The 24,547-nt window shown below is 42.5% G+C and overlaps 1 protein-coding gene across 1 annotated transcript in view; it reads right to left on the bottom strand.

Annotated features, from left to right (window-relative positions):
* The window catches only part of DNAH3 (dynein axonemal heavy chain 3), a 170,698-nt gene that overhangs the window by 13,262 nt on the left and 132,889 nt on the right, over positions 1–24,547 (bottom strand). The window contains exons 52-57 of the mRNA XM_072753699.1: positions 23,456–23,638; positions 17,529–17,727; positions 12,452–14,593; positions 5,478–5,703; positions 2,914–3,158; positions 1,754–1,870 (exon numbers count right to left, since the gene is read on the bottom strand). Of these exons, the coding sequence (XP_072609800.1) occupies positions 1,754–1,870; positions 2,914–3,158; positions 5,478–5,703; positions 12,452–14,593; positions 17,529–17,727; positions 23,456–23,638 (3,112 nt within the window). The remainder of the gene's footprint in view (positions 1–1,753; positions 1,871–2,913; positions 3,159–5,477; positions 5,704–12,451; positions 14,594–17,528; positions 17,728–23,455; positions 23,639–24,547) is intronic.

The raw sequence follows: 24,547 nt of genomic DNA, 5'->3' as shown, positions 1-24,547 counted from the left end.
TCTCAAGTCTGAATCTCATCAGCTATAAAATGGGGTCACTAACACGAAGCTCACAAGGTTGCTATGGAGACTGAATATGATGATTGTGTATATAGAGTGCCTGCTGCACGATTGGGGAAAGGATCCAAACTCCTCAATGTATGGAGCGGAGGAAGGAGCTTATGTATAATCTTGAAAATGCCGGAGGTTTTCCTACTGAGATGCATTTTGACCTTTGGCCATGGTATTCCACTCACTTAGCCCATCTATATTTTATCTCTTATCTCTGGGGTTACATGATGTGTTCCTTGAGGGAAGCAACCATGTTTTATACATTTACATTCCTCCATATTATGTACTCGTATATATTGGGTGACTAATAAAAGGTCACTGGCTTTAATACAAAATGGCAAGTGCTGTTTTTACCTTAGGGTACCTCTGCTGGCAATGCTCTCCTTCTTCCTTCCCCCTGCCTACCCTATTTTCTTCTTCTACTTGTAAGCTCCTATTCATCCCTCAAAACTCATTTTTTATGCCTTCAGGAAGTTTTCCATGATCGTCCCCTACCCCATCCCTGAAATTTAATTATTGTGCTATCTTTCTACTTTATAAATATTTCTCTTGTTGAACTTACCACTGTATTGTCATTTATCTATTTGTCGTTTATTTTTTTATTTATTGTCATTTATTCCTTTTTAAAATCATTTTTAAAAAAGATTTTACTGGGCCTCCTGGGTGGCTCAGTGGTTAAGTGTCTGCCTTTGGCTCAGGTCAAGATCCCAGGATCCTGGGATCAAGCCCTGTATCAGGCTCCCCATGGGGAGGTGCACTGCCTATATCTTTTTTTTTTTAAGATTTTATTTTATTTTTTCATAAGGGACACAGAGAGAGAGAGAGAGAGAGGCAGAGGCATAGGCAGAGGGAGAAGCAAGCTCCCTGTGGAGAGCCTGATGTGGGACTCGATCCCAGGGCTCCGGGATCACACCCTGAGCAGAAGGCCGATGCTCAACCACTAAGCCACCTAGGTGTCCCTACCTCTGCCTGTCTTTGCCTCTCTATGTCTCTCATGAATTTAAAAAAAAAAAAAAAAAAAAAAAAGATTTTACCGATTTACTTGAAAGAGACAGAGAGAGCCTGAGTGGAGGGAGGGGCAGAAGCAGAGGAAGAAGCAGACTTCCTATTGAGCAGGGAGCCTGGGCTTGATCCCAGGACCCCAGTATGATGGCCCAAGCCCAAGCTGAAGGCAGATGCCTCAATGACTGAGCCACCCAGGTGCCCCTGTCATTTATTTCTTTATGTATATATTTTCCTTTTAGACTGTGAGCCACCAGTTGAAATTAGAAATTGTGTCTTAGTTTCTTTTTTTTTTTAGAGTCAGGTTTATTTTTATTTTTTAAATTTATTTATTTATTTATTCATGAGACACACACACACACACACACAGAGAGAGAGAGAGAGAGAGAGAGAGAGAGAGAGGCAGAGACACATGCAGAGGGAGAAGCAGGCTCCATTCAGGAAACCCTATGTGGGACTCAATCCCAGGTCTCCAGGATCACGCCCTGGGCCAAAGGTGGCGCTAAACTGCTGAGCCACCCGGGCGGCCCATGTCTTAGTTTTTTACAATATCCGGCATGGTGACTGGCATAAGAGCTCAATGTTTGTTGAAAGAAAGAATGAGTGAGTAAATAAATGAATGGAGATGTGATCAGAAGAGTCGAGGGGTGGAGCAGGATACTGGAGATTTATAACTAGAAAAGACTCCTCCCATAAATACCTGTCAGGTAAGTTAGAGCATCAAATGGCACCTCCTTGTAGTCATTCAGAAACATCTGGACCTGCTGCATACTAATCCTTAGGTCAGATTCGTTGAATTCATAAGGAATATTCCAACCTGCACAAAGCATAGAAGAATTAGAGGCTTATTGCCAAGAACTCATAATTTCCACTCACAGACAGAGCTGTACAGTTAAGCATCATTATGGATCAGGAGCCTCTTTCAGCTCCATGAATATCAAGCACCAGGCCAACTATTAGCCTTGACATTTACTGCCAATGTGGGAGCCATTCTGCCTGAGAAAACATCCATTCTAAAATCAATTTCCTTATGGATATCTCCATTTGTTAAGGTAGATGTTAATGTCCTGGGATTTGTGGAATGAGAATTATTCACTCTGGCTGGAATACTGTGGTAATGCACAGAGTTCCAAAAATAACACTAAAGCATAGCTAGGGAGTAGTATCTATGATTTGGCAACAGAACTAAGTCAGCTTTGAGAATTCCCCTCATTGTGCTCATGGGAACATGGGATGGCCAGGCCTTGAAGAAACTACCACTTGTATTTTCAAGGGTATAAATAATAAATGCCCAGTAGGTCTGGGAAAGTGGCATAAATGTGTGAAATAACTGGGCATGGGGGAAGACAGCAGTGTACGGTGGGACCTGTGTTCAACAGAGATGTTTAATTTCCTCCTGAACATTTACATTTAAATAAAAAATATAACAAAATAATAAAATTCATGTTCTGGCACACAAAACACAACTGGCCAGTTGGTTGCAAGCCAAACGATTACATGGATTTTTAGATATCTGGCACGGGTGAGAGAATGTGGTGTGTGAAACGCAGATGCAGAGGCAGTGCCCCCTCCCCCTCCTCTGACTATCTCATCCCTGCACCCCTCAGTGGTCATGTAGTCTGTGGAGCTAATGGGGGCTATGACATAGTGGTAGAAGGAAAGAGAATACTCAGAGAAAATCACCAAGAGGTCTGTTTGCCTCCTTGTGTAACCCAAAAGAAGAGCTGAAAATACATTGAGGTGGGTCATTTCAATGCTATTGATAATGTCAGAAGCAGCCCAACCTTACAAACCTGAACATACACCTACACCTGTCTGTGCTCTGTGCCCCAGCAGCCAAGGTACACTGTCATCTCTTACCTAGAGGTCCAAAGTTCCTCCTCTCTTGAACAATGGCATGGAAAAAACAAAGGCCAAACAACAGCTTTTGCCACATGACTGCCTTCGTACAGCTTTGGAAGAACACAGGGTCTGAGATGGGGTCATTGAGGAAGGAGCGCAAAAGGTTGGCCCTGAGCCCTTTGGGGGGCTCATTGGTCATTTTGATCCCATTTTGGAGGATGCTGACTGGAAATTTCTCTGATGGATAGCTGGTTAACCAGAGCCTGGAAGAACAACAGACCTAACTATTTAGAGCAATGTAATGTTATATTGAAAAACAATAACAAAAAATAATAGCTACCGTTTATTAGGTACTACTAGATGCCAAACCCCATGCTAAGAATTTGACATACGTCCCTTCCTTCACTTTAATCCTCACAGCCACCATATGTGAAAGGATTAGCTATCCGCTTGTACCAGTGAGGAAATGAAGGCATGCAGAGGTCAAGTGGGTTTTTCAAAGACACACCGCTTAGAAACTATTGACATGGGATGTGAACTCAGAGCTCCTTGACTCCAAAGGCCCTGTCTTGAATGCCACACCATATTCCTCCCTTGCTAGGCTACCTGAGCATCTATGATGCCCAGGTACTACAGCTGGCACCCCAGGAGTGGCCAGGGAGGGAGGGAAGAGGCCATAAACAGGTAGCCCGAGGTCTGACTTCAGGCTGCAGTTAGGTGATGTTTAGCTCATATCATGCAAGTCAACACGATGCCTATAACATAGTTTTGATGTAGTTGCCAAGTTTTAAAAATCTAGGGCTTAAAAAAAAAAAAACAACTAGATTCCCACTTTCCCTTTAAAATACTCAGAAAATCTGATCATAAGGGGCCCACATTGAGTACTTGGCACTAGGTAGTCACTGCTCTTCTCTAAAGGGCATGGGCTTCTAGTTCACCACCATCCCTGCATCTCTCCACTGATGTCCAACAGCAAGGCTGACTGCCCATGATGATTGCTACCATATTGTGGGAACTGCAAGATATCTTTCACCTGTCCTCTTTACTCTTGTATGTTATATTCCTGGCTCCTGCAGGCACCCGAGGTAATGACTTTTGGATTAGGACCATAGTATGGAAAACCTTAATGTCAGCACAAATAATTTCTTTTGTTCATTGAGTGTGTCATTGATTATAATTAGTCAACTCACCATTTCAAACCAGATAGAATTTTTTTTTTTTTAAGATTTTATTTATTTATTCATGAAAGACACAGAGAAGCAGAGATAAAGGCAGAGGGAGAAGAAAGCTCCCTGCAAGGAGCCTGATGCAGGACTCAATCCCAGGACCCCAGGACCATGCCCCAAGCTAAAGGCAGATGCTCAACCACTGAGCCACCCAGGCATCCCCTAAACCAGAGAGAATGCCTGAAACTAATGGATCCCCCTTAAACTCTTCTATGAATTTTATGAGTCTTACATGAATATAATAAACTATGGCCTAATCTGGCTTTGTCGATAAACACCAAACACTTTTCCTGTTTTCAGGGAGACTTGACTAAGATGAAAATAACCAGCAACCTTTGTGGCCTAGAACAGGAGTTGGCAAACTTTTCCTGTAAAAGAAAGAGATTTACTCTTTACAAAGAGTAAATGTTGTAGGCTCTGCAGGCCATATGGTCTCAGTCATGACTACTTAATGTGAAAGCAGTCAGTATATGAATAAGCATGTCTGCATTTCAATAAAACTATATGGACATTGAAATTTGAATTTCATTTAATTTTCATGTGTCATGAAATACTCTTGTTTTGATTTTTTTTTCTATTAAAAAATATAAAAACTCTTCTTAGCTTATAAGCCATACACAAATAGGTAGCAGGCCACCTATTGGTCCACAGGCCATAGTTTGCTGACCCTTGGCCTGGAATAGGAGAGTATTTGAGTTGAAAAGGGGTTTGAGTCTATCTGGGTTATCTCGTCATTCTGTATATGCAAAAACTGAGGCCCAGTGTTGCTGGGCTTAAAGTTCACAAAAACAAGTAGCTATTTCCAATATTGATTAAAATTCCACAGGGCCCAAGAAATCTAGGATAGAGCAATATGGACAATGGTGCCTACATTGCAAGTAAGGTTTTTTTTTTTTCAAGACAGTTTGTAAAAATCAGATTTGCTAACATTTAATCTACCTTTCTAGACATGTCTCATATTACATTTTCCAACGTCTCACAGCATATGCCCCATGGAATAACATCTCAGTGTTTTCTTTATACATGTTTTTGCTGTTATAAATGCTGTCCCTTCTGCCTGAAATGTCCTTCCTGGCAAAATCCTATTCATCTTTCAAAACCCCAGGCAACTGTCAGGCCTCCCGGCATTCCCTAACTTTCTCTTCCCTTTTCTGTGCTCTTTGGTTCTTGTTCAATCAAGTATAGTAGGTACTGCATAGCGTCAACATCACTCATCTGTGCTCTGTCCTCTGCTAGACTGAGAACTTCTTTAATGCAGAACTGTATTTGTTCACCTTTACATTCCCAGCCACCAACATGACATCTGGAGCTCAAGGTTGGGGCCCAGAAACAGGCAGTGATGGGGTGGCCCCTCACCTGAAACTGATATTGGTGCTTTCAGGAATAATCACCTCCTCACAGATCTTCTCCAGTGTGGGCATCCAGCTCGTGGCTAGGTGGCAGTTCTGTAACACTACCCAGGTCCCATCTGTGATGGCAGCATTGATCATTTTGGCAGCAATAGAGCCTTGGCCTTGGCCAAGGGAGATGGTCTGTGTTTTGGCACCTCCCATGCCAAGATCATCAGCAAACTTCAGCAGGCCTGAGATGGGGAAGAAAACAGGCTTTTGAAAGAGGACAGGCCAACTAAGACTATATTAACGTAACAATACAGAAGGAAGGGTTACATTGAAATTCTGGACATGGAAAGAAACTCAGGCTTCTGTCAATTATAAAATAAGTATCTCTATATGGAAGCTTTAGACTTCTGGTAAGAGGGTAAATGAAGCTACTATTGATTCCTCTTTTGTTTTGAATACATAGACATTCTTGATTTTAAAAAATTACACCAGTCAAAAAAAAAAAAAAAATCAGAGACTAAAAGAGAAATTCCCAGATACCAAAAATTAAGAGGGAACTCAAAACTAGAGAGGTGAGCACACAACCAAAGAACTAGAAACTGCATTATTACAAATGTATTTTACTAAAAAAATAGACATTTGTATAGTGAAATTTCAAGTAAGTCTCTTTCATTTCTCTCTTCTTCAGAGGCAGCCGACGTTACTAGCTTTTTATGAATTCTTTCAGAGATATTTTATGCATTTAAATAAATGCACATACTATTATACTTATGTGAATTATAGAAAACTGCATTTGCTTCTTTCATTTAGATCTTTTCCACATCAAAACAGTCATACCTCAGAGATATTGTGGGTTTGATTCCAAACCACTGCAATAAAGTGAATATTGCAATAAAGTGAACAAATGATTTTTTTTGGCTTCCTAGTGCATATAAAAGTTATGTTTATGCTATACTGTTATCCATTAAGGGTGCAATAGCATTTTGTCTAAAAACAATGTATTTACCTTAACTTTAAAATATTTTTTTTTGGCTAAAAAATGCTAACCATAAAGTGAGCTTTCAGTGAGTTGTAATCACTGATCACAGATCACTATAACTAATATAGTAATAATGAAAAAATTTGAAATGTTGCCAAGTTTTACCCAAATGTGACCCAGAGACATGAGGTGAGCAAATATTGTTTGAAAAAAATGGCACCAGGGACACTTGGGTGGCTCATTATCTGCCTTTGGCTCAGGGCCTGATCCCGGATTCCATGGATCGAGTCCCGCATTGGGCTCCTTGCATGGAGCCTGCTTCTCCCTCTGCCTGTGTCTCTGATTCTCTTTCTCTCATGAATAAATAAATAAAATCTTAAAAAAAAAAAAAAAAAAAAAAAGAAGAGAAAAATGGCAGCAATACTCTTTCTGCCACCTTGAAGCCTGTGGAGCCTGCTGGGAACAGGACTCCTAAGTTGACAAATATGGTTGGAAGGCTGTGGTCCAAGGCTATTTTTCTCTGGAACAAGAGGGAGCAGACAGCTCTTCTTAAAATTGGAAGTGTTTACGCTCCACATGAAACTGAATTCTGTCTAGGGAAGAGATGTGCTTATGGGAATGAAGCAAAGAACAGCACAGTGACTCTTGTAGCAAACGGAACAAAAACAGTAATGTGAGGAAAAGTAACTCTTGCTCATGGAAACAGTAGCATGGTTTGTACCACATTCCCAAGAACTTTCCCGCTAAGGCCATTGGCCATGGAATCATGTGATGCTATACCCCTCAAGGATTTAAACTTACTGAAAAGTTAAATAAAAATGTAGATCTGTTCTCTTAAAAAAAAAAAAAAAAAGAAGGGCACCTCGGTGGCTCAGTTAATTAAACATCTGCCTTTGGCTCAGGTCATGATCTCAGAGTCCTGGGATCAACTGCCCCATGTCTGGGATCTCTGCTCAGCAGGGACCCTGCTTCTCCCTCTCCCTCCTCACCTGCCCTCTCTCTCACTATCTCTCTCTCTCTCAAATAGATAAATAAAATCTTCAAGGAAGAAGGAAAAAAAGAAGGAAGGAAAGAAAGAGGAAGGAGGAGGAGAAAGGGAGGGAGGGAGGGAAGGAGAGAGGAAGAAAGGAAGGAAGGAAGGAAGGAAGAAGGAAAGAAAGAAAGAACGAAGGAGCAGTGATAGACTTGTTAAACCTTCGATTTGTAAAACAGCTTTGTATCTGCAAAGTACAATAAAGTGGAGCATAATAAAATGAGGTATGCCTGTAGGTACAGAAAAGTCTTATTCTTTTTCATGGTTACACATGACAATGGTATTTCACCATTGGAATACACCATGTTTCATTTAACCAGTCTAGATGTTGGCAGTTTGTGGAGATATAGCTTTTGTATTCATAAGAGATGGGGGGCTGGAATTGAGACTTCTGTATACAGTTAGGATCCTCAGAGGGCTGCATGATCATATTAAAGTGGCCAGAAATCAGGCTACTGGTCAAGAAGCAATGCAGAAGCTCATCACTTCTCTCTACCCTGGAGCCTGGGTAGAAAAAGTAAACAACTCTTCACTGAGGAAACAAAACACTAAGTCTATGCCACATGCAAATGAGTAGTGTGAGTTTACAGTTCCCTGTGGGAGGGATTCCCAACCTGAGAAATTTCCCATGAAATTGATCCAGAATGGCAAAATCCCTGGGGCATAAGGATTTCCATATGCAAAGTTGTTCTGTTAGGGCTCTTTTAAAACCTAAGGTAGGGATCCCTGGGTGGTGCAGCGGTTTAGCGAATCCCACGTCCGGCTCCCGGGGAGCCTGCTTCTCCCTCTGCCTCTCTCTTTCTCTGTGTGTGACTATCATAAATAAATAAAAATTAAAAAAAAAATAAAACCTAAGGTATTATGAGACTCCCACGAAATAACACAAGCTTTCTGATTATGAACTCAATAAAAAAATTACCAACTACATGAGGAAACATATCACTATAAGGGAGAGTGAGCATATAGAACAATCAGAAGAATTAATACCCCCAAGGATTACATAGGGTCTCAGTTATGGACCAAATTGTATCCCTCTCAAATCCATATGTTGAAGCCCTAATTCCCAGGACCTCAGAATGTGGCTGTATTTGGAGATGGGGGTCTTTAAAGGGATAATTAAGTTAAAATGAGGTCATTAGGTCAGGCCCTAATCTAATAGGACTGGTGACCTTATAAGACGAGGAGACTGGGACATAGACACACTCAACAGAGAGAAAACCATATAAAGACACAAAGCCAAGGGAAGAGGCCTTGGAAGAAACTAGCCGTGCTGACACCTTGATTTTGGATTTTTAGTTTGCAGAATTTAGAGAAAATAAATTTCTACTGTTTAAACCACTGAGTCTTTGGTATTTGTTATAGCCGCCCTAGTAGATTAATATAATCTCTGAAAAGAACCATGAAAGAAACACACAAGAAGGACCACAAAACATATAATTCAGAATTATATGAAAAAACAAAACAAAACATGGATTTGGAATAAAACAAATAAAACTTTTAAAAATGGAAAGCACTGTCATTGAAGATAAAAACTCAAAGCACTGATGAAAAGAAGAGGGTAGATTCCTTTCCCAGGAAGAGAATTAGTGAGCAGTAAGGCCTGCAATCAATGATCCATCCGGTAATACCCAGATTGTGGTTTCCAAATGCCATGGCCTCTGCTGAAAGAACTGGAGTTCCTTAGAGAAATGTCTGTACAAGATGAGCCTGGAATACGTGGTAATTCTATACAGCCAGGAAGCTATAAAAAAACTACTGGGGTTATGTGAGAACCTTAGGCATGAAGGAACCCCCACAGGCCAAGGAGTGAATGATGTGAGAATCAAAAGGAACGATAAATAGTAAAACACCACCATGTTTGAAACATCCACTATGTTAAAATCTATGTGCTCACAATGGCACAAAGAAAATCTTACTGCTTAAGTAACTTCACAGGTTACCAGGGCACCAAATCATCAATCCGAAAGCTGAGAAAATCAAGGGAATGAACCAAATGTCTATTCTGCTGGTCCTTTTTGAACTATATAGTCAGAGTAAGCCAAAGAGAGTTGACAAAGGAAAAGTTTTAGCTAATAAATGTGGGAGGAGTGATATAATTAAATTTCGTTTTGCTATCCCTAATGAAATAATGGATCTGAGGAATGATTTTGTTAAGGCCGTGAAAAAACCATCAGGTCAGTTGTTTCCAAAACATACTGGAATTACCCGAAAAGCTCATAAAACACAATGCCTGGGCCTCATTCACAAAGATTTTAATTTAATTGGTTGAGGTCATGGCCTGCAGGATTTTTTTTTAAAAGATTTTATTTATTCATGAGAATCACAGAGAGAGGAGAGAGAGAGGCAGAGACACTGGCAGAGGGAGAAGCAGGCTCCATGCAGGGAGCCGGACGTGGGACTTGATCCTGGGTCTCCAGGATCACGCCCTGAGCTGAAGGTGGCACTAAACTACTGAGCCACCTGGGCTGGCCTACAGGATTTTTCTTTAAGCCTTCAGAGGTGATTCCAATGTGCAGCCAAGATTAAGAACCATCATCATGGGACACCTGCGTGGCTCAGTGGTTGAGCATCTGCCTTCAGCTCAGGGCATGATCCCAGAGTCCTGGGATGGAGTCCCGCATTGGGCTCCTCTCAGGGAGCCTGCACCTCCCTCTGCCTATGTCTCTGTCTCTCTCTATGTGTCTCATGAATAAATAAAATCTTAAAAAAAAAAAAAAAAAAGAACCATCATTTTATTAAGTGTGAGGCTAATGGGAAGCTTTACAAGAGAAGTGGAATGGGGAGGTGGATCAAGTTGACAATGCCTGAGTCTACTGATCAATCTCAATCAGAAAAGGAAAGATAATCAGAGAGTATAGACTTCCTAGTGTGAGGCACTACAGGGGACACAGTACCCATGAAGTCTTCTGGGAAGTTATCCAAGCTGAATCTGATCAGGTCTTTAGAACAGAACAATAGGAATATGCAAGATAAGGCTTTGGATGTAACAAGCCTGCCCTCTGCCAGCACATAATCATTTTACAGACCATACTCTGACCTTTCCTCTATTTCTCTTCTTTACCGTTCCTGACTTCCCTTCATTTTTCTTGTTTAAATCTGCCACATAAAGGACACAGGGGACAAAAATAAAGCTACTAGAAAGGAGCTATGGATTGATCTTTGACAATAACACTATGGTGTGAGAAAGTGGAAAGGGTACCAGTTCATTTCAGCTAGCTCCTCTGATTTCCTCTGTGGGGCAGAGGTGCTGGCTTTCTATCTGGGTCAGGATAGGTATCAAACTCCTCAGCTTTCACAGGAGAATGACAGCTTTTGCCGTTTGCCTTTCTGGTACTCTTTCTTCATTCAGCAACAGAGAAAACTAAAGCTTTGAGATCCAACAGAACAGAAAACTAATCTATTCCTGTCAACAACTTATACCTGTTAAGAATGCAATGATTGGTTCCTGGAAAGGTACACAAACTGGTAATAATGGTTACTTTAGGAATGATTAGGAGGGAGATGTAGCTTTCACACAACATGATGGTGTTTCAGCCTCAGCACTACTGATGTTTTGGGGCAGATAATCCTTTGCTATGGGGGACTGTCCTATGCAGGATCGATGGTTAGTAGCAGCTTCAATCTACTAGATGCTAGTTGCACCCTCTAGTTGTGACCAAAAAAAAAAATTTTTTTTTGTCCCTTGAGGGGACAAAATGGCCCTAGTTTAGCCACAGTTCTATACTTTTCTGCATTGTTTTCTTTTTAAACAACTATACACAGTATTAATTATTCAAAAAATTTAATTTAAAAATAAAAAGAAAAGGGATTCCTGGATGGCTCAGTGGTTGAGCATATGACTTTGGCTCAGGGCATGATCCAAGGGTTCTGGGATGGAGTTCCACATCAGAGTCCCTGCAGGAGTCCTGCTTCTACCTCCGCCTATATCCTTGCCTCTCTCTGTGTGTCTCTTATGAATAAATAAATAAAATCTTAAATTTTGGGCAGCCCCAGTGGCGCAGCAGTTTAGCACTGCCTACAGCCCGGGGTGTGATCCTGGAGACCTGGGATCAAGTCCCACATCAGGCTTCCTGCATGGAGCCTGCTTCTCCTTCTGCCTGTGTCTCTGCCTCTCTCTCTCTGAATAAATAAATAAATAAATCTTTAAAAAAAATCTTAATTTTTTTAAAATCAAAAGCCTAACTGAGAAAAGCAATAGAGGAAATTATTTAAGAGAATGATGATAAAGTAATAGCCAACAAGCTTAAAACTAGTCCCGGTCTAGCCCTCACAATTTTAGGAAAAATTTGAATGAGTTATCAAGATGTGAAAATGGGTTATTTCTGTGTTTCTGATTTCTCTTGAAAAGTCAGGTTATCTGGCCATCCTGAGCTCACGTTATTAGACAACACAATGCTTGGGAGCTGCGAAAAGAAATCTTCAGTGGCTCCAGACCCACCTAAGCCTGTTAACTGTGTGGCTTTCAAAGCATCTGAATTTCAGATTCCTGCTATAAGAGACATATTGCTGTTATTCAACCATGAATTCTGACTCATTTATTTTCTTTCCTTCTTTTTTTTTAAGATTTTATTTTATTTTTTAAAAGATTTTATTTATTTACTCATGAGAGGCACACACAGAGAGAGGCAGAGACATAGGCAGAGGGAGAAGCAGGCTCCATGCAGGAGCCTGATGTGGGACTCAATCCCTGGACCCAGGATGACGCCCTGGGCAGAAGGCAAGAACTCAACTGCTGAGCCACCCAGGCATCCCAAGATTTTATTTATTTATCCGAGAGAGAGAGAGAGAGAGAGAGAGAGAGAGAGAGGGAGGAAGGATGAGCGGGGGAGGGAGGCAGAAGGAGACTCACTGCTGAGCAGGGAGCCCCATGTGGGGCTCGTGATCACGGGATCATGACCTGAGCCAAAGGCAGATGCTGAACTGACTGAGCCACCCAGGTGCCTCCATTTATGTTCTTTATACAGCATTCTGCCCTTACCTGCCATTGGGTCTGCACCCGGAGACAACACGAAAATCAATGGTACACAACAACTGGAATCATTGTAGGACCCCTGGAGATCAAATGTAGGGGCTTCGATGAAGACATCGCCCATGTGTTCAGCAATGAAATCCCGAATGGCTGGAATAATTTTGTCAGGCCGCAAACATCGTAGGACCACCATCCTCTCCAATCCCTTAAGGAACTTCCAAGACCCAGGGAACTTCTCCTCATGGGGCCAGGTGGAGTCATAGATGAGCTTCCACTCTTCAGAATTTTGTTCTAAATGTTCCATCAAGCCTTTCAGTTTTGGCAGCGCAGAGGCACGCACCACTTCCGCCCATGCCTTCTCAGACAGCCATTCGGGAGCTGGGTTGGGGAAAGGGTTGTCCAGGGCGACACCACCAGTTAGGAGGAAATACCAAACCTCCTCATTAATTTGTTTTTTCTCTTTCATGATGCCGATGGTCAGGAGTAGGGAGAACAGTAACTTGTCTTTCTCAAACAGAGAGCGACAGACATTGTTGTAGATGCTGAGGGTAAAATGTTCAATAATGTACTCAATGCGAAGGTCTAGTTCTTCACTCTTACTGCTGTGGGCCAAGGAATGCACATAGAGGTTTATGAACCATGTCAGGGAATACTGATACATGGGCTCGATGTTGGCCAGGTCAGAGATGCAGAAGAAGATGGTGGCAGAGTGGACAGCCACTGGCTTGTAGCCCATTCGAGTCTCATCAATCTGTGTTTCTGTTACTGAAGCAATTTCCTGTTTCTCAGAGATCTCTTCAGACAGTATTTTGGAGGAAGATAAAACTTTGATGGCAGTCTCGTCCTCGAGGATGTTGCCCTCAGACAGGGATAGGACCTCCAAGATCTTATCCTCAATTTCTTTTAGCTGCTTCTTGTTCCTGGCACTTTCCACAATCAACTCATTCTTCTTCTCTTCCAGTTCCGGCTTCTCCTTGGCGGCCACAATGCCAAGAAGTTGATCTTGGAGACCAAAGGGTGTGATCATGAAGTTGAGGAGGCAGACTTTCACGGCGACTTCAGGGAGGTAATGTGGGTTCCTCAAACGGGTTGTGATGTATAACTTAAAATCCCTGGAGTATTCGATGATGTTTTCACCCAGCCTCATGTACTCAACCCCCTGCTGCCTGAATGTGGACTTGAGCAAGATAGGCTCAATAAAGGCATCCAGCTCCTCTCCAACATTTTCTAGTAGGACAGGGGTACCAAATTGCAGGGCATTTTCCAGTGTCCTCACATAGTTGGCATCTGAGAATTTGATGATGGACAGCTTATTTGCTTTCTCCATGTTCTTGATCCACTTATTGGCCTGCCCCTGAGGGTCAATCATTAGGGCCCAGCGCCTGGAATTGGTCACAATGATGCCATTGTCAATGGAGAAGGAGTCAATGGGTAGCCCAGCAATCTGCCAGGCACGAATTTTTACAGGATCTCCTAATGTGTTGCTGAGACTGAAGTCACTGGAGCCGGGGATGACCTTGTCCTTACACTGGGCTAACCACTGCTTCTGGCACCTGGCCCGATAATCCACAGTAAAGGCCCCCAGGTAAGCCATGGTCCCTGAGGACAATAGTACATCCCCTGTCAGATTAGTATACCGGATCCCCAGCTGCCGGGCAGCTTCTGTCCATCTGTCCTTCTCTCCCCCAAGACCACTGATCAGCTTTTCTGCCCTGATCAGCTTTTGGGAACATATTTCAATGTTTTCCTCCAAGGTCTTTTTCTTGGTATTCATCTCTTCAAAGTCATCATTCAGGGCCTGGAGGCGGTCTTCCACCAGCTTCAGTTCTGCTCGCTTCTGGTTCAGTTTTTGCATTTGTATGTCTAGCTTCGCCTCAGCTTCCCTCAGCCGCTCCCGTTTGGGAGCTACCACTTTGGCCACGCGATCGTACACTTCCATGGCCCTCACCCACTTGCACAGACCCTCACAGGCAGATGACACATTTTTAATGACAGCTGGCTGGAAATCTGGGTGATCAATGAACCTTTCCCGGATCCGCTTCATGATCACTGGGGCGATGTTGTCTTTGTCATATGTTTTAAGACTCTCCAAGAATTTCAGATCTCCAAGAATCTTTCTTGAAACTCCCCAGTAATCTTCTATCATTTTACCTGTTTGGAACAAGAAATGGAGATTGGACTATTATTAAGACATTCTGGCTGGTTACTCATATCTGGGGAAAGATCCAAAGATCTGACAAGGATGTTTTGGACAGGAAAATACTCTGTATGATATCATAATGATGGATACATGTCATTATATATTTGTCCAAACCCATAGAATGTGCAGTACCAAGGGTGAACTCTAATATAAACTATGGACTCAGGGTGATAATGATAAGTCAACATAGTTCATCAATTTTAACGAACGTACCACTCTGGAACAATAATGGGGGATGCTATGCATATGTGTGGGTTAAGAGTATATGAGAAATCTCTGTACCCTTCTCTCAATTTTGCTGTGACCTTAAAATTGTCCTAAAAAATATAAAATCTAAATTAAATTTTAAAAAATCTAAGCTTCTGAGAATGCCCCGGGAGGCCTACTCAACTCATCTACCTCATCTCTGCCTTGCTTCTTAGACTTCAGTCAGGAAGAACTTTCCTTCAACTCCTCAATGGTCTTAAGTGCTTTTCTGCTGTGAGCCTTTCACCTAGCCTGTAAATGGCATCTAGCTCCTGACCAGCCTTCAGCTCAATTTAAAAGTCACCTTCAGAGTGCCTGGGTGGCTGTTGAGACTCTGACTCTTGGTTTCAGCTCAGGTCATGGTATCTGGGTTGTGAGATGGAGCCCCAAGTTGGGCTCCACACTCAGCGGGGAGTCTGCTTGAGATTTTCTCTCTTCTTCTCTCTCTGTCCCTCTCTCTCTCTCTCTCAAATAAATAAATCTTTAAAGTTAAAATTAAAAAAATAAAAGTCACCTCCATTGAGAGGTTTCCCTAGGTTTCCATCACTAAGCTGGGCCACTCTACCCTCTCCCAGCATTTTCTTTCTTTTCAGCTGCTAGAATGTCCATTTCCTTTCAGCATTCATGCAACCTGTTTATTCAACCGTTTTTGTTTCATTTTTATTAACTGCCTCTCCCTTAAAACTGTAAGCGTCTGCTGTGTTTACTACAATCTGGTATAGTGCCTAATACTCAGTTATCAATAAATACATATCAAATGAATGTTGTCCTTTGTTCCAGTAATAGAAAAGGAGAAGGAGCCATGAGTATGTGTTTTGAATATTCCTTTTCAAGTCTGGGAGGTGGGCTGGATGGTATCTAATCAGCGCTTGTGAGTGAGGCAGTCTCCAGAGAAAGAGCAAGAGTGGGGAAGTAGCATGTAGGCTTGTAACTATATGGAAAGCTGTCCTTGGCCTACCCAGAAACAAAGCAGGGCCCTTATTCTCCTCAGCATCCATCATACTGACTAATAATTGAATGAGCCTCGATTCCATCCTGGGGCTGCACCCTTTTTGTTCACATGCTAGAAATGAATTGGAAGCTCTTTTGGCTTACAGCACTGTAAACACTCGCCAACTTCAGGCTTGAGAAAAAAGTTATGCTTGGAGATCATATTAAATACAATAGGTAAGATGTGTCCTGTTTGTAATGCAAGCACAGTAACCAAACAAATATTTCCCATGGAGGTTTTTGTCTGCATTCAGGAAAATGATTTGCTTCATTTAAATTCAAGGTACCCAAAATGAATTTAACTGCTCTTTTGTTCCATCTTAATGTTTTGGCTAAAATTCTGCAGGATAAATGAATACTAACTATACACAATTTGCTTCAATTTTAAAATAAGAAAGGTGAATGGTGGGTGCTGTGCAGATCATCAGTGATCCAACAAGAGGATGAACTTTTGTGACCTTGGCCATGCTTTGCACATCTTAGCAGTTCTCCACCCTGGCTGAACCTTATATCACTTGGGAGCTTAAAAAAAATGCATTTCAGGCTGTACCTAAGACCAATGGAGTAGGAGTGTCTAGAAATGGAGGCATGGGCTTTATTTAGCATTCTTTACATTCCCAGATGATTTTAGGGTGCAGCCAGGGTGGAGAAGTGGTGGGCTGGCTCATCCTTACTCAACCAACTTATTACATCTCAGTTGCTTCCGTAAGGGATTCTCCTATGAAGTCCACTTCCTACTTCTCCATTCTTGATCACCTCTGTATCTTCTTCATGTGGTTTTTGGCCTGATACCAAATGCTCATCAATGGAAAGCAGAAGCCAGAGGTTCCTGAATGAGGGATGGAGGATTTAGAGCATTTCAAAAGAAATGGAGGAATAGCAGGACAGGAGCATTGAAAAGGCAAGGAATATTATTGAGGCTGGTTTTTAAAGTCCTTGTTACTGCTATTAATAATACAGAGTCATACATCTCACTCGGATTTTAAGGAGAATGAATGCTCACCTATTAATGCTTCTAGGTTCAATGATAGGAGGAGCTTTCCTCCCTATTTTTAAGTCTGATTCCTTGTCTTCCCTTCGCCTTGGCTTCTGCCTCTGCCTCCTTTGGCCCCTGTCTCTCTGCCTCTAACTTTCCATTGCCAGCTCCTCTGTTTCATCTCTCTGCCTCCCTCTCTCCTGACCTCTTGTTCAGGTCATTATCTCTGTGTGCTTGTGCGTGTCTGTGTCCGTCCAGGTGTCTGTCTCTTTCCATCTCTCTGCTGCTCTGTCTCATTCTGTCTTTCCTTCTCTCAGTTTCTCCCTCCTTCTCTCTCTCTGCTTATCTTTCTCTAGCTCTTTCTGTTTCTCTCCCCTGCAACCATGCACTACTGTCAACCCTATCATACCCATGACCTTCATTTTTTTAATGATTTGCAGGCAGGAGCCTTGAATAAGCTCAGGCTCATCTAGAGATGCCAGCCTTTCCCCAAATGATTAAGAGGAGCGAGGATGGTGAAGGCACAGGAAAGAGCTGTGTGGATAAGCATGTATCTCCTGGAGCCCTTCTGATTTCCCTGAGACCCCAGATCCTGCCCATGGGCTTGCTCCTCCTGCCAGGGAAAAGCAGGCTCTGAAGGCTGCTGGGTGGGGCGGGATGCTAAAGGGGGTTACCACTGCCGCTGGGGTCTGGCTTCCTCTCTGGTTTCAGCCCTTTCATGACGCAGATGCTCTCCATGACCAGCTTGACAGGGCCTGGTGGGTTCTGCATGGACTTCACCAGTGAGATGTCTGCCGGGTTCAGAGTGTCCAGAGCAGCCAGTGCAGCCTCCAGTGCTGGCATGGCCTCTGCCAGGTCCCCCTCACATTCAGTCTGTGGGCAGCACAGGGGTAGAGGGATGAGTGCCTGGTACCTGGCATACTGGGCACTCACTTCATAGAGGAAGCTGGGAGAGGCTCTTTCTGCCCTTCCATGTCCTTCCAGGATGGCACCCCTTCCTGGAGTTCAGCACAGGAGGGTGGCTCTCATTGTTGAGTGGCAGCATGCATGGACTTCCCGGGCTGTGGTTTTGATGCCTTAGACATTTAAGAATTCATCCAATTTATGATCTTAAGAAAAATATCAAGCTTTGGGTTTTAAACAAATTCCCAAGAGATATATGCAGTGGGTTAACTTCATACCCACTGATCAAGGATGGGTAGAGAAATAGAATAGAGAATGAGGCCCAGGGGTGGAGTGATAGCTGGGAAGGGGGTTAGGGCAAGTTTGGGGAAGAAATAAGGCATGAGGAGTGGGATTAGGTCAGAGATGTGGTGAGGGTTGGGATGTATTGTAGCTCAGAGATGAGGCAGGGGTAGAGTCAGGGATAAAGTGAAGCTTGGAGACAGGGCGGAGTTTAAGGCAAGAGTTTAAGGATGAGGTTGGGAACAGAGATTACGGCTGGGTAGAGAGCTCTGGAAATAGGAGATGGTGCATGTTTTGTCTACTGTTGCTTCATTTGGGGACAAAGTTAATACAATGGAATATTACTAACCATAAAAAGGAATGAAGTATTGATTTATGTGACAACATGGAAAACTTGCTAAGGGAAAAAAGCCAGACACAAAAAATGCCACCTGTTAAATGATTCTGTTTACATGAAATGTGCAGAAAAGGAAAATCCATAGGAGCAGAAAGTGAGGTAGTGGTTGCCAAGGGCTGGGTAGACAGAGCAATGAGTGACTACTAACAGATCTAGGTTTTTTTGTGGGGTGACAAAAATCATCTAGAATTAGTGATGATAGGTGGATACCTCTGCAACTGTACTAAACACCTCTGAAATACAACTTAAAAAGGTGAATATTAATGGCATGTGGGTTATATCTTAATATTTATTTATTGAAGATTTATTTATTTATTTTAGAGAGAGAGAGTGTGCATGCATGTAGGAGGGGCAGAGGGAGAGGGCAAGAGAATCTTCAGCAGACTTCCCACTCCCCATGGCTTGATCCCATGACCCTAAGATCATGACCTGAGCCAAAATCAAGAATTAGATGCTTAACCAATTGAGCCAGCTAGGCACCCTTCAATTTTTTTTTTTAAAGAAAGCTTAACATTATAAGATTTTAGAACTGAAAGGGACCTTATAGATTATTTAGTAGCCAAATTACCAAATAAAAAAACAAAATAAAACTAACAAAAAGCCAATGTTTCAGGAGGCAGAATGAGTTAGCTCAGGTCACAAAGCTTCAACCTGAGGTCCCTGGTTCCTGCTCTGTGAATTCTCTGTCAGTTGCCCAGCCCACCGAGTGGTCACACCAGCAGACTTGTGAAGTGTCATAAGAGATCAAGGATTCCTAGACAAAGCAGTGTGTGTTGAAGCCCACATCTCACAAGTTTACGGTAGGCAAACAAAAGAAAGGTGGGTTTCACTTTCTTACATCTGTATGGGTATGTATGTCATGTATACATATGTGTGTATATCATGGATTCTTTATTTTAAGTTTTCTGTTTTTTAAATACACAGAATGGGGCAGCCCAGGTGGCTCAGCAGTTTAGCGCTGCCTTCAGCCCAGGGCCTGATCCTGGAGACCCAGGATTGAGTCTCCATGTCAGGCTCCCTGCATGGAGCCTGCTTCTTCCTCTGTCTGTGTCTCTGCCTCTCTCTCTCTCTCTGTGTCTCTCATGAATAAATAAAGAAAATCTTTAAAAATAAATAAATAAATAAATACATACATACATACATACACAGAATGTTTTGTTTGGCTTTATTGTATTAAAACAACACTCCTCCCCCCATGAACGCTGTCAGATGTTCCCAATACCAAAATGGAATGTTCTGCTTCAGATGGCAAAAATGGCTCAGTCCCAGGGGCAATTCAGTTTGCTCCCTCTTTAGTCCTAGGATAGGGCAAGGCAAGAGGAAAAGAATTGAAACCAAAGCCTGCCATTTCTCATGGTCAGTTTTAGATAGGGTTTGGTGGCAGAGGAGACCAAAGATGTTGACTTAGCTATAGGTTTGGATTCTTGGTGAATTTCAATGATCCCAAGTGCCCACAGGTGCCATCAATAGTTCCATGCTCCTTTCTTAGAATGTGCCAGACAACTAATGGCACACACATGCTTCTTGTCTTCCAGTGGCCCAGTAGCTCTGCTCCCTTTCTAAGGATCATGGCCTGGGTCCCAACAAGCTTGATTGTCAAGTGCCTCCAAAAGGTTCTAATTATAATATTAGGGGTACAGTGATTCTCAACCCTGGCTCTGTCTCCGAGTCACTGAAGAACATTTAGGGCACCCTCATGGTCAGGTCCCACACCCTGAGATTCTGATTCATTCAATCTGGGTGAGGTCTGGGCACCTGAATTTTTAAAACTCCAAATCTGGTTCTGACACATGGTGCTGTTGAGAAACTCCCATTTATACTCTTGAAACACTGAAAACAGGGCAGGAAGGAATAGACTTCATTGCCCAGTAGGGTAGTGGCTACTTGATGAGAGAAGCAGTTGCTTAAGATGGTCATTAAAATGATTATATGACATTTTGGAAAAACATTTGTGATAGGATGTTAAAGAAATAAAGCTGATGCAAACTGTAATGATGCTATGACTGCAGTAACATGAAACTATCCACGTGTATAGACAGAGGCTAGAAGGAAACTTGGAAAATTGAAAAGATGTTAACGCTGAGTTCTTAAGTATTCTTTCATACATGTTATTACTATCATCATTTGTTTCTATGATAAGAAAAACATGATTAAAAATGACCCCTGGTGCTCCTTGGTGGCTCAGTCAGTTAAGCATCTGACTTTTGGTTTCAGCTCAGGTCATGATCTCAGGGTCATGGGACTGAACTCCGTGTTCAGTTGAGGGCTCTGCGCTCAACGAGGAGTCTGCTTAAGATTCTTTCTCTCCTTTCCCTCTGCGCCTCCTATCTTCTCCCTCACTTCCCTCCCTCTCTCTAAAAAAAGAAAGAAAAAAAAAGATCTGTTGCTTAGCAATGCAAAGGGAGTACCAGGGCCCTTTGGAAGGTTTAAAGCACAGTGCCCTCTGACAAAACACAGAAATTCAACTGTGCAGCGATTCTGGCATCAGTTATTATCCTCACTAGGGGGAAAAGAAATGATTCATTAGCTTAAAAAGAAATGACCACTCTAAGCAAACTGTTGTACTTGGGAAGCAAGTGCTTGGGGCCTCTTTCTCTGCCAGTCTCCTTGCCATCCCTGGATGGATTCCACTTGTGTGGCTGAGCCTCTCTGCTACAGGAGCCACCACACTGGGGGTTTTCCCAGGATATCTCATTTCTAGGGATGGGAGGAGATTAGAGAAAATTATAGTTCCTGTGTGGAGAAGGACTGTAGCTCTGAGGAGTTCAGGGAGGGGTTCTTGTCCTCAGGGAAACTCTGAGCAAGTATAGCTTCTTTTTCCTCCTTGGATGTATCTTGTGACTCACCTCTAGGTTGTCACTCCTCACACTCAGGGATGAGATGGCAAAACATCAGACCTCACCCTTGACACTGAAACTCAAGGCAACAGTTTATTGCCCAGGAATGGGTGTGGTGGGTCATCTCCATTTCACCTACAGCATCCTTCCTGCTTCATTGAGTCCCTGTTTTCCCCTGACACTGTGGAGCAGAATCCTGGGTGTGATGGTACCCACACATGACAAGAGACTACCCTTTAACAAACGGGCAAGTCCACTTGTTGCAAGGTAAAGAATAACAGTTTTAGAGAATATGTGCCACTAAACTCTGTGTGCTGGACACGTACTACAAAATTTCCTTATCTTTCTCTTAGTATCCCCACTTTATAGATGAAAAAACTGAATTCTGAAAGGGACAGAGCAAATAGTGAGTCCTAATGTGCCCAATTTTAGCACACAACCATGGAAGAGTTGTAAATTCACTGTGTATAGGGGCCAGGCCTGTGATCTGAGTGTGGGAAGTGGGCTGGATGGGGCTTTATTGAGCTTGAAGCCACATGGGGCCACATCTAGTCAATGTTGCTGATGGCTGCAACCCAGGAAAGCAGGTCCAATGTTGCCAGAATGCTTTTCTTCCTAAGAAAAACTGAACATTTAGAATTTTTACTTGAAATCTCTTGATTTTTTAAAAGTGGAGGATTATATCAGATTAAAAAAAATACTGTGTGTGTTACAATATAAATATGCACTCCCTAGTGGCCAGTTTGCTATTCCTGGAATTGTAGTCAAATACAAGGGCTTCAGAATCAGAGAACTCTAGGTTTGAATCCTGGTTTGGTCACTTGGTAGCCGCACGTCTTTGAAGTTCTTGTACCATGATTTCCTTATGTGTAAACTGGGAATGATACCATTTGCTTTGCAGGGCTATTATAATGATAAAAAAACAATGTAAATCAAGGACAAGAGAATACAGTCTCCATGAGGGAAGGAATTTTGTCTCTCTTGTTCTACTGCCTAGGAAGATGCCAGCACACACCAAGTGTTCAATAAATATTTGCTAAATGAAGGATTATAAGAAACCACCATGGTGCTACTAAGCAATAGCTATTATTATCATCTTGTCATAGAATGGCAAAACACCCACTGAATTATGGTCCCTGATGGTCACAATCTTTTATGGGTCCATTGGGCTCCTGGCTGTATCCCTAAGACTGTGGGTGAGCATATCTCCCTTATCCAGAGCATTCACTGTGACTCTGAGACCAGCAATTAGACCCAAGGGAATCTATGAGAGGTCAGGTCTCAGGGCTCACTGAGAGAAAAGCCAGTCTGGAAGGCTTGTCCTTTTCAATAAAGTACCCCATGACTTATTTATCCTAGAAGCCAGACACAAGCTACTTCTCATTCAAGTTCTTTATTGAAGAATGCTTAAAAATATTTTCTAACAGCTAAGCAGGACAAGTACCTTGAGCTAAATGCTAATAGACTTGGATTCTAAACCCACTAAGTAGCTATGTGACTCTGAAAAGTCACTTCACCACAGAAGTTCAGTGTCATTGATACCTGTCATTCCTAAGTCTAAGGCCCAAGGTGGTTGTGACAGTCAAATGGAATTATGGGAAATATCTAACATCACATGAATGTTAATCAGATTTTCTTCTAATAATATCAGAATGTAGGTGATGCCCTTCCCAGGGCTATTCTTTGGTATAAAAATCACCTTCAAGGGGGGGGGGGTCTTCTAGGTTCAACTTTCTGTCATTTGACAATGATTTATTCCACACCTGTAACATGCCACGCACATCTGAGGAAAAACATGACAGAGGTGAAGGAGACGGACAGAGGAACAGTCAGTGCAAGGGCCCTGGGGTGGGAGAGTGCTTTTGTACTTCTCTGAGGAATAGATACAAGGCCAGTGTGGTTAGAGCAGAGTGAATGAGGGAAAAGTAATGAGATGAGGTTAGAGCATATTTGGTCTTGTAGGCCTGGACTCTGAGTGAGGTGGAGAATATTTGGAAACCAGTAATTCTTCTTGGAGAGAGCCAGGTGTCACAAAGACCTGCTTCTTCACTTACTAGCTATGTGATGCTTGGAAAGTCATCTGTCTTTTTCAAGCCTCACTTTTCTATCCTGCAGGATAGGCCTGCAGGGCTGTGTTAGGCTCTAGTGAGATAATGGATAAGCCCCAGAAAATGCTGGTTACCTTGATTCCTTGAGCAATGGCAGCAGCAGCATTGGACTCTTTTTCATCTGCCTGCACCAGAAGTTTCTTGGCATCAGCTTCTCTTGTCTCCTCTTCAATTTTTACCATCATCCTGGCGGTCTCCTCAGAGGTCTGGATGAGTTGAGGCTGGAGAGCAGTCAGTTCTACTTGCATGACCGCCACCTAGCAAGAGGAGGGGGGCAGGGTCAGCTCTGTCAATGCCGAAAATAGCATTGTTGGCAAGAGTTGAAACAATTTTCCAACCTATCATATATGTGGAAAATACTAATGATTCTACCATGATACTGGGTATATATTTGTTGGCTGGAGTTTCTCTCTTTGATCTTTCAATACTAGTTATTGAGTTCATACTATACACTATACGTTGTAAATTATCAAGCACAGTGCAAGACACTAGATATATAGTGATAAACTTAAACATTTTTTAAAAAGATACAGTTTCTTCTGTGCTCTTGAGCCTAAATTTGAGTATTGGGTGGGGGTGGGGAGGGAGGTTGGGGAAGAGATAAAACAAAAGCAAGTCAGGAGAAAAAATAATCTGCTTTTTTTTTTTTCTTTTTTTTGTCTATGAAAAAACATATATGTCTGAGATACTTGGGATAAGAGGAAATTTCAAGGCTACTTTTCCCAAGAGTCTGATGCCCCCTACAGTACTCTTGCCAAGTGGTTTTCCGACCTCTGTTTGAACACTTCTAATGATGGAGAGCTTTCACTACCTCTCAGAAGAGTTGTGCCATTTTTTTTTTTTTTTTAACCAACTGGCCCTGATTCTACCTGCTGAGGCAGCTCAGATGCATATTTGAGGAGGGTTTCACAATCTTGTAACTACCGTTCTGGAATCGTGCACAGTTGAGTTTCAGTTTTGGCCTGACCACTTGCACTAGCTATTCATGAGGCTCCATGTATGATCTTTGGCAAGTCTCCTGGCCTCCTTGCATTGTGTTTTCCTTGTGTGGAACGTGGAAATGGCAATAGTACTTTCCTCATAGACAGTACCAGCATGTAATAGGGCTCTAGCAATGTTAACTGGCAACCATTGTGCTCTCTTCTGGTCTAGACTGTCTTATATCC

This window comes from Vulpes vulpes, chromosome 3 (assembly GCF_048418805.1).
Source record: "Vulpes vulpes isolate BD-2025 chromosome 3, VulVul3, whole genome shotgun sequence".
In the NCBI taxonomy this organism is placed as follows: domain Eukaryota; kingdom Metazoa; phylum Chordata; class Mammalia; order Carnivora; family Canidae; genus Vulpes; species Vulpes vulpes.
The sequence above is the reverse complement of the archived record's forward strand: the minus strand, read 5'-3'. Positions and strand labels throughout refer to the sequence as shown.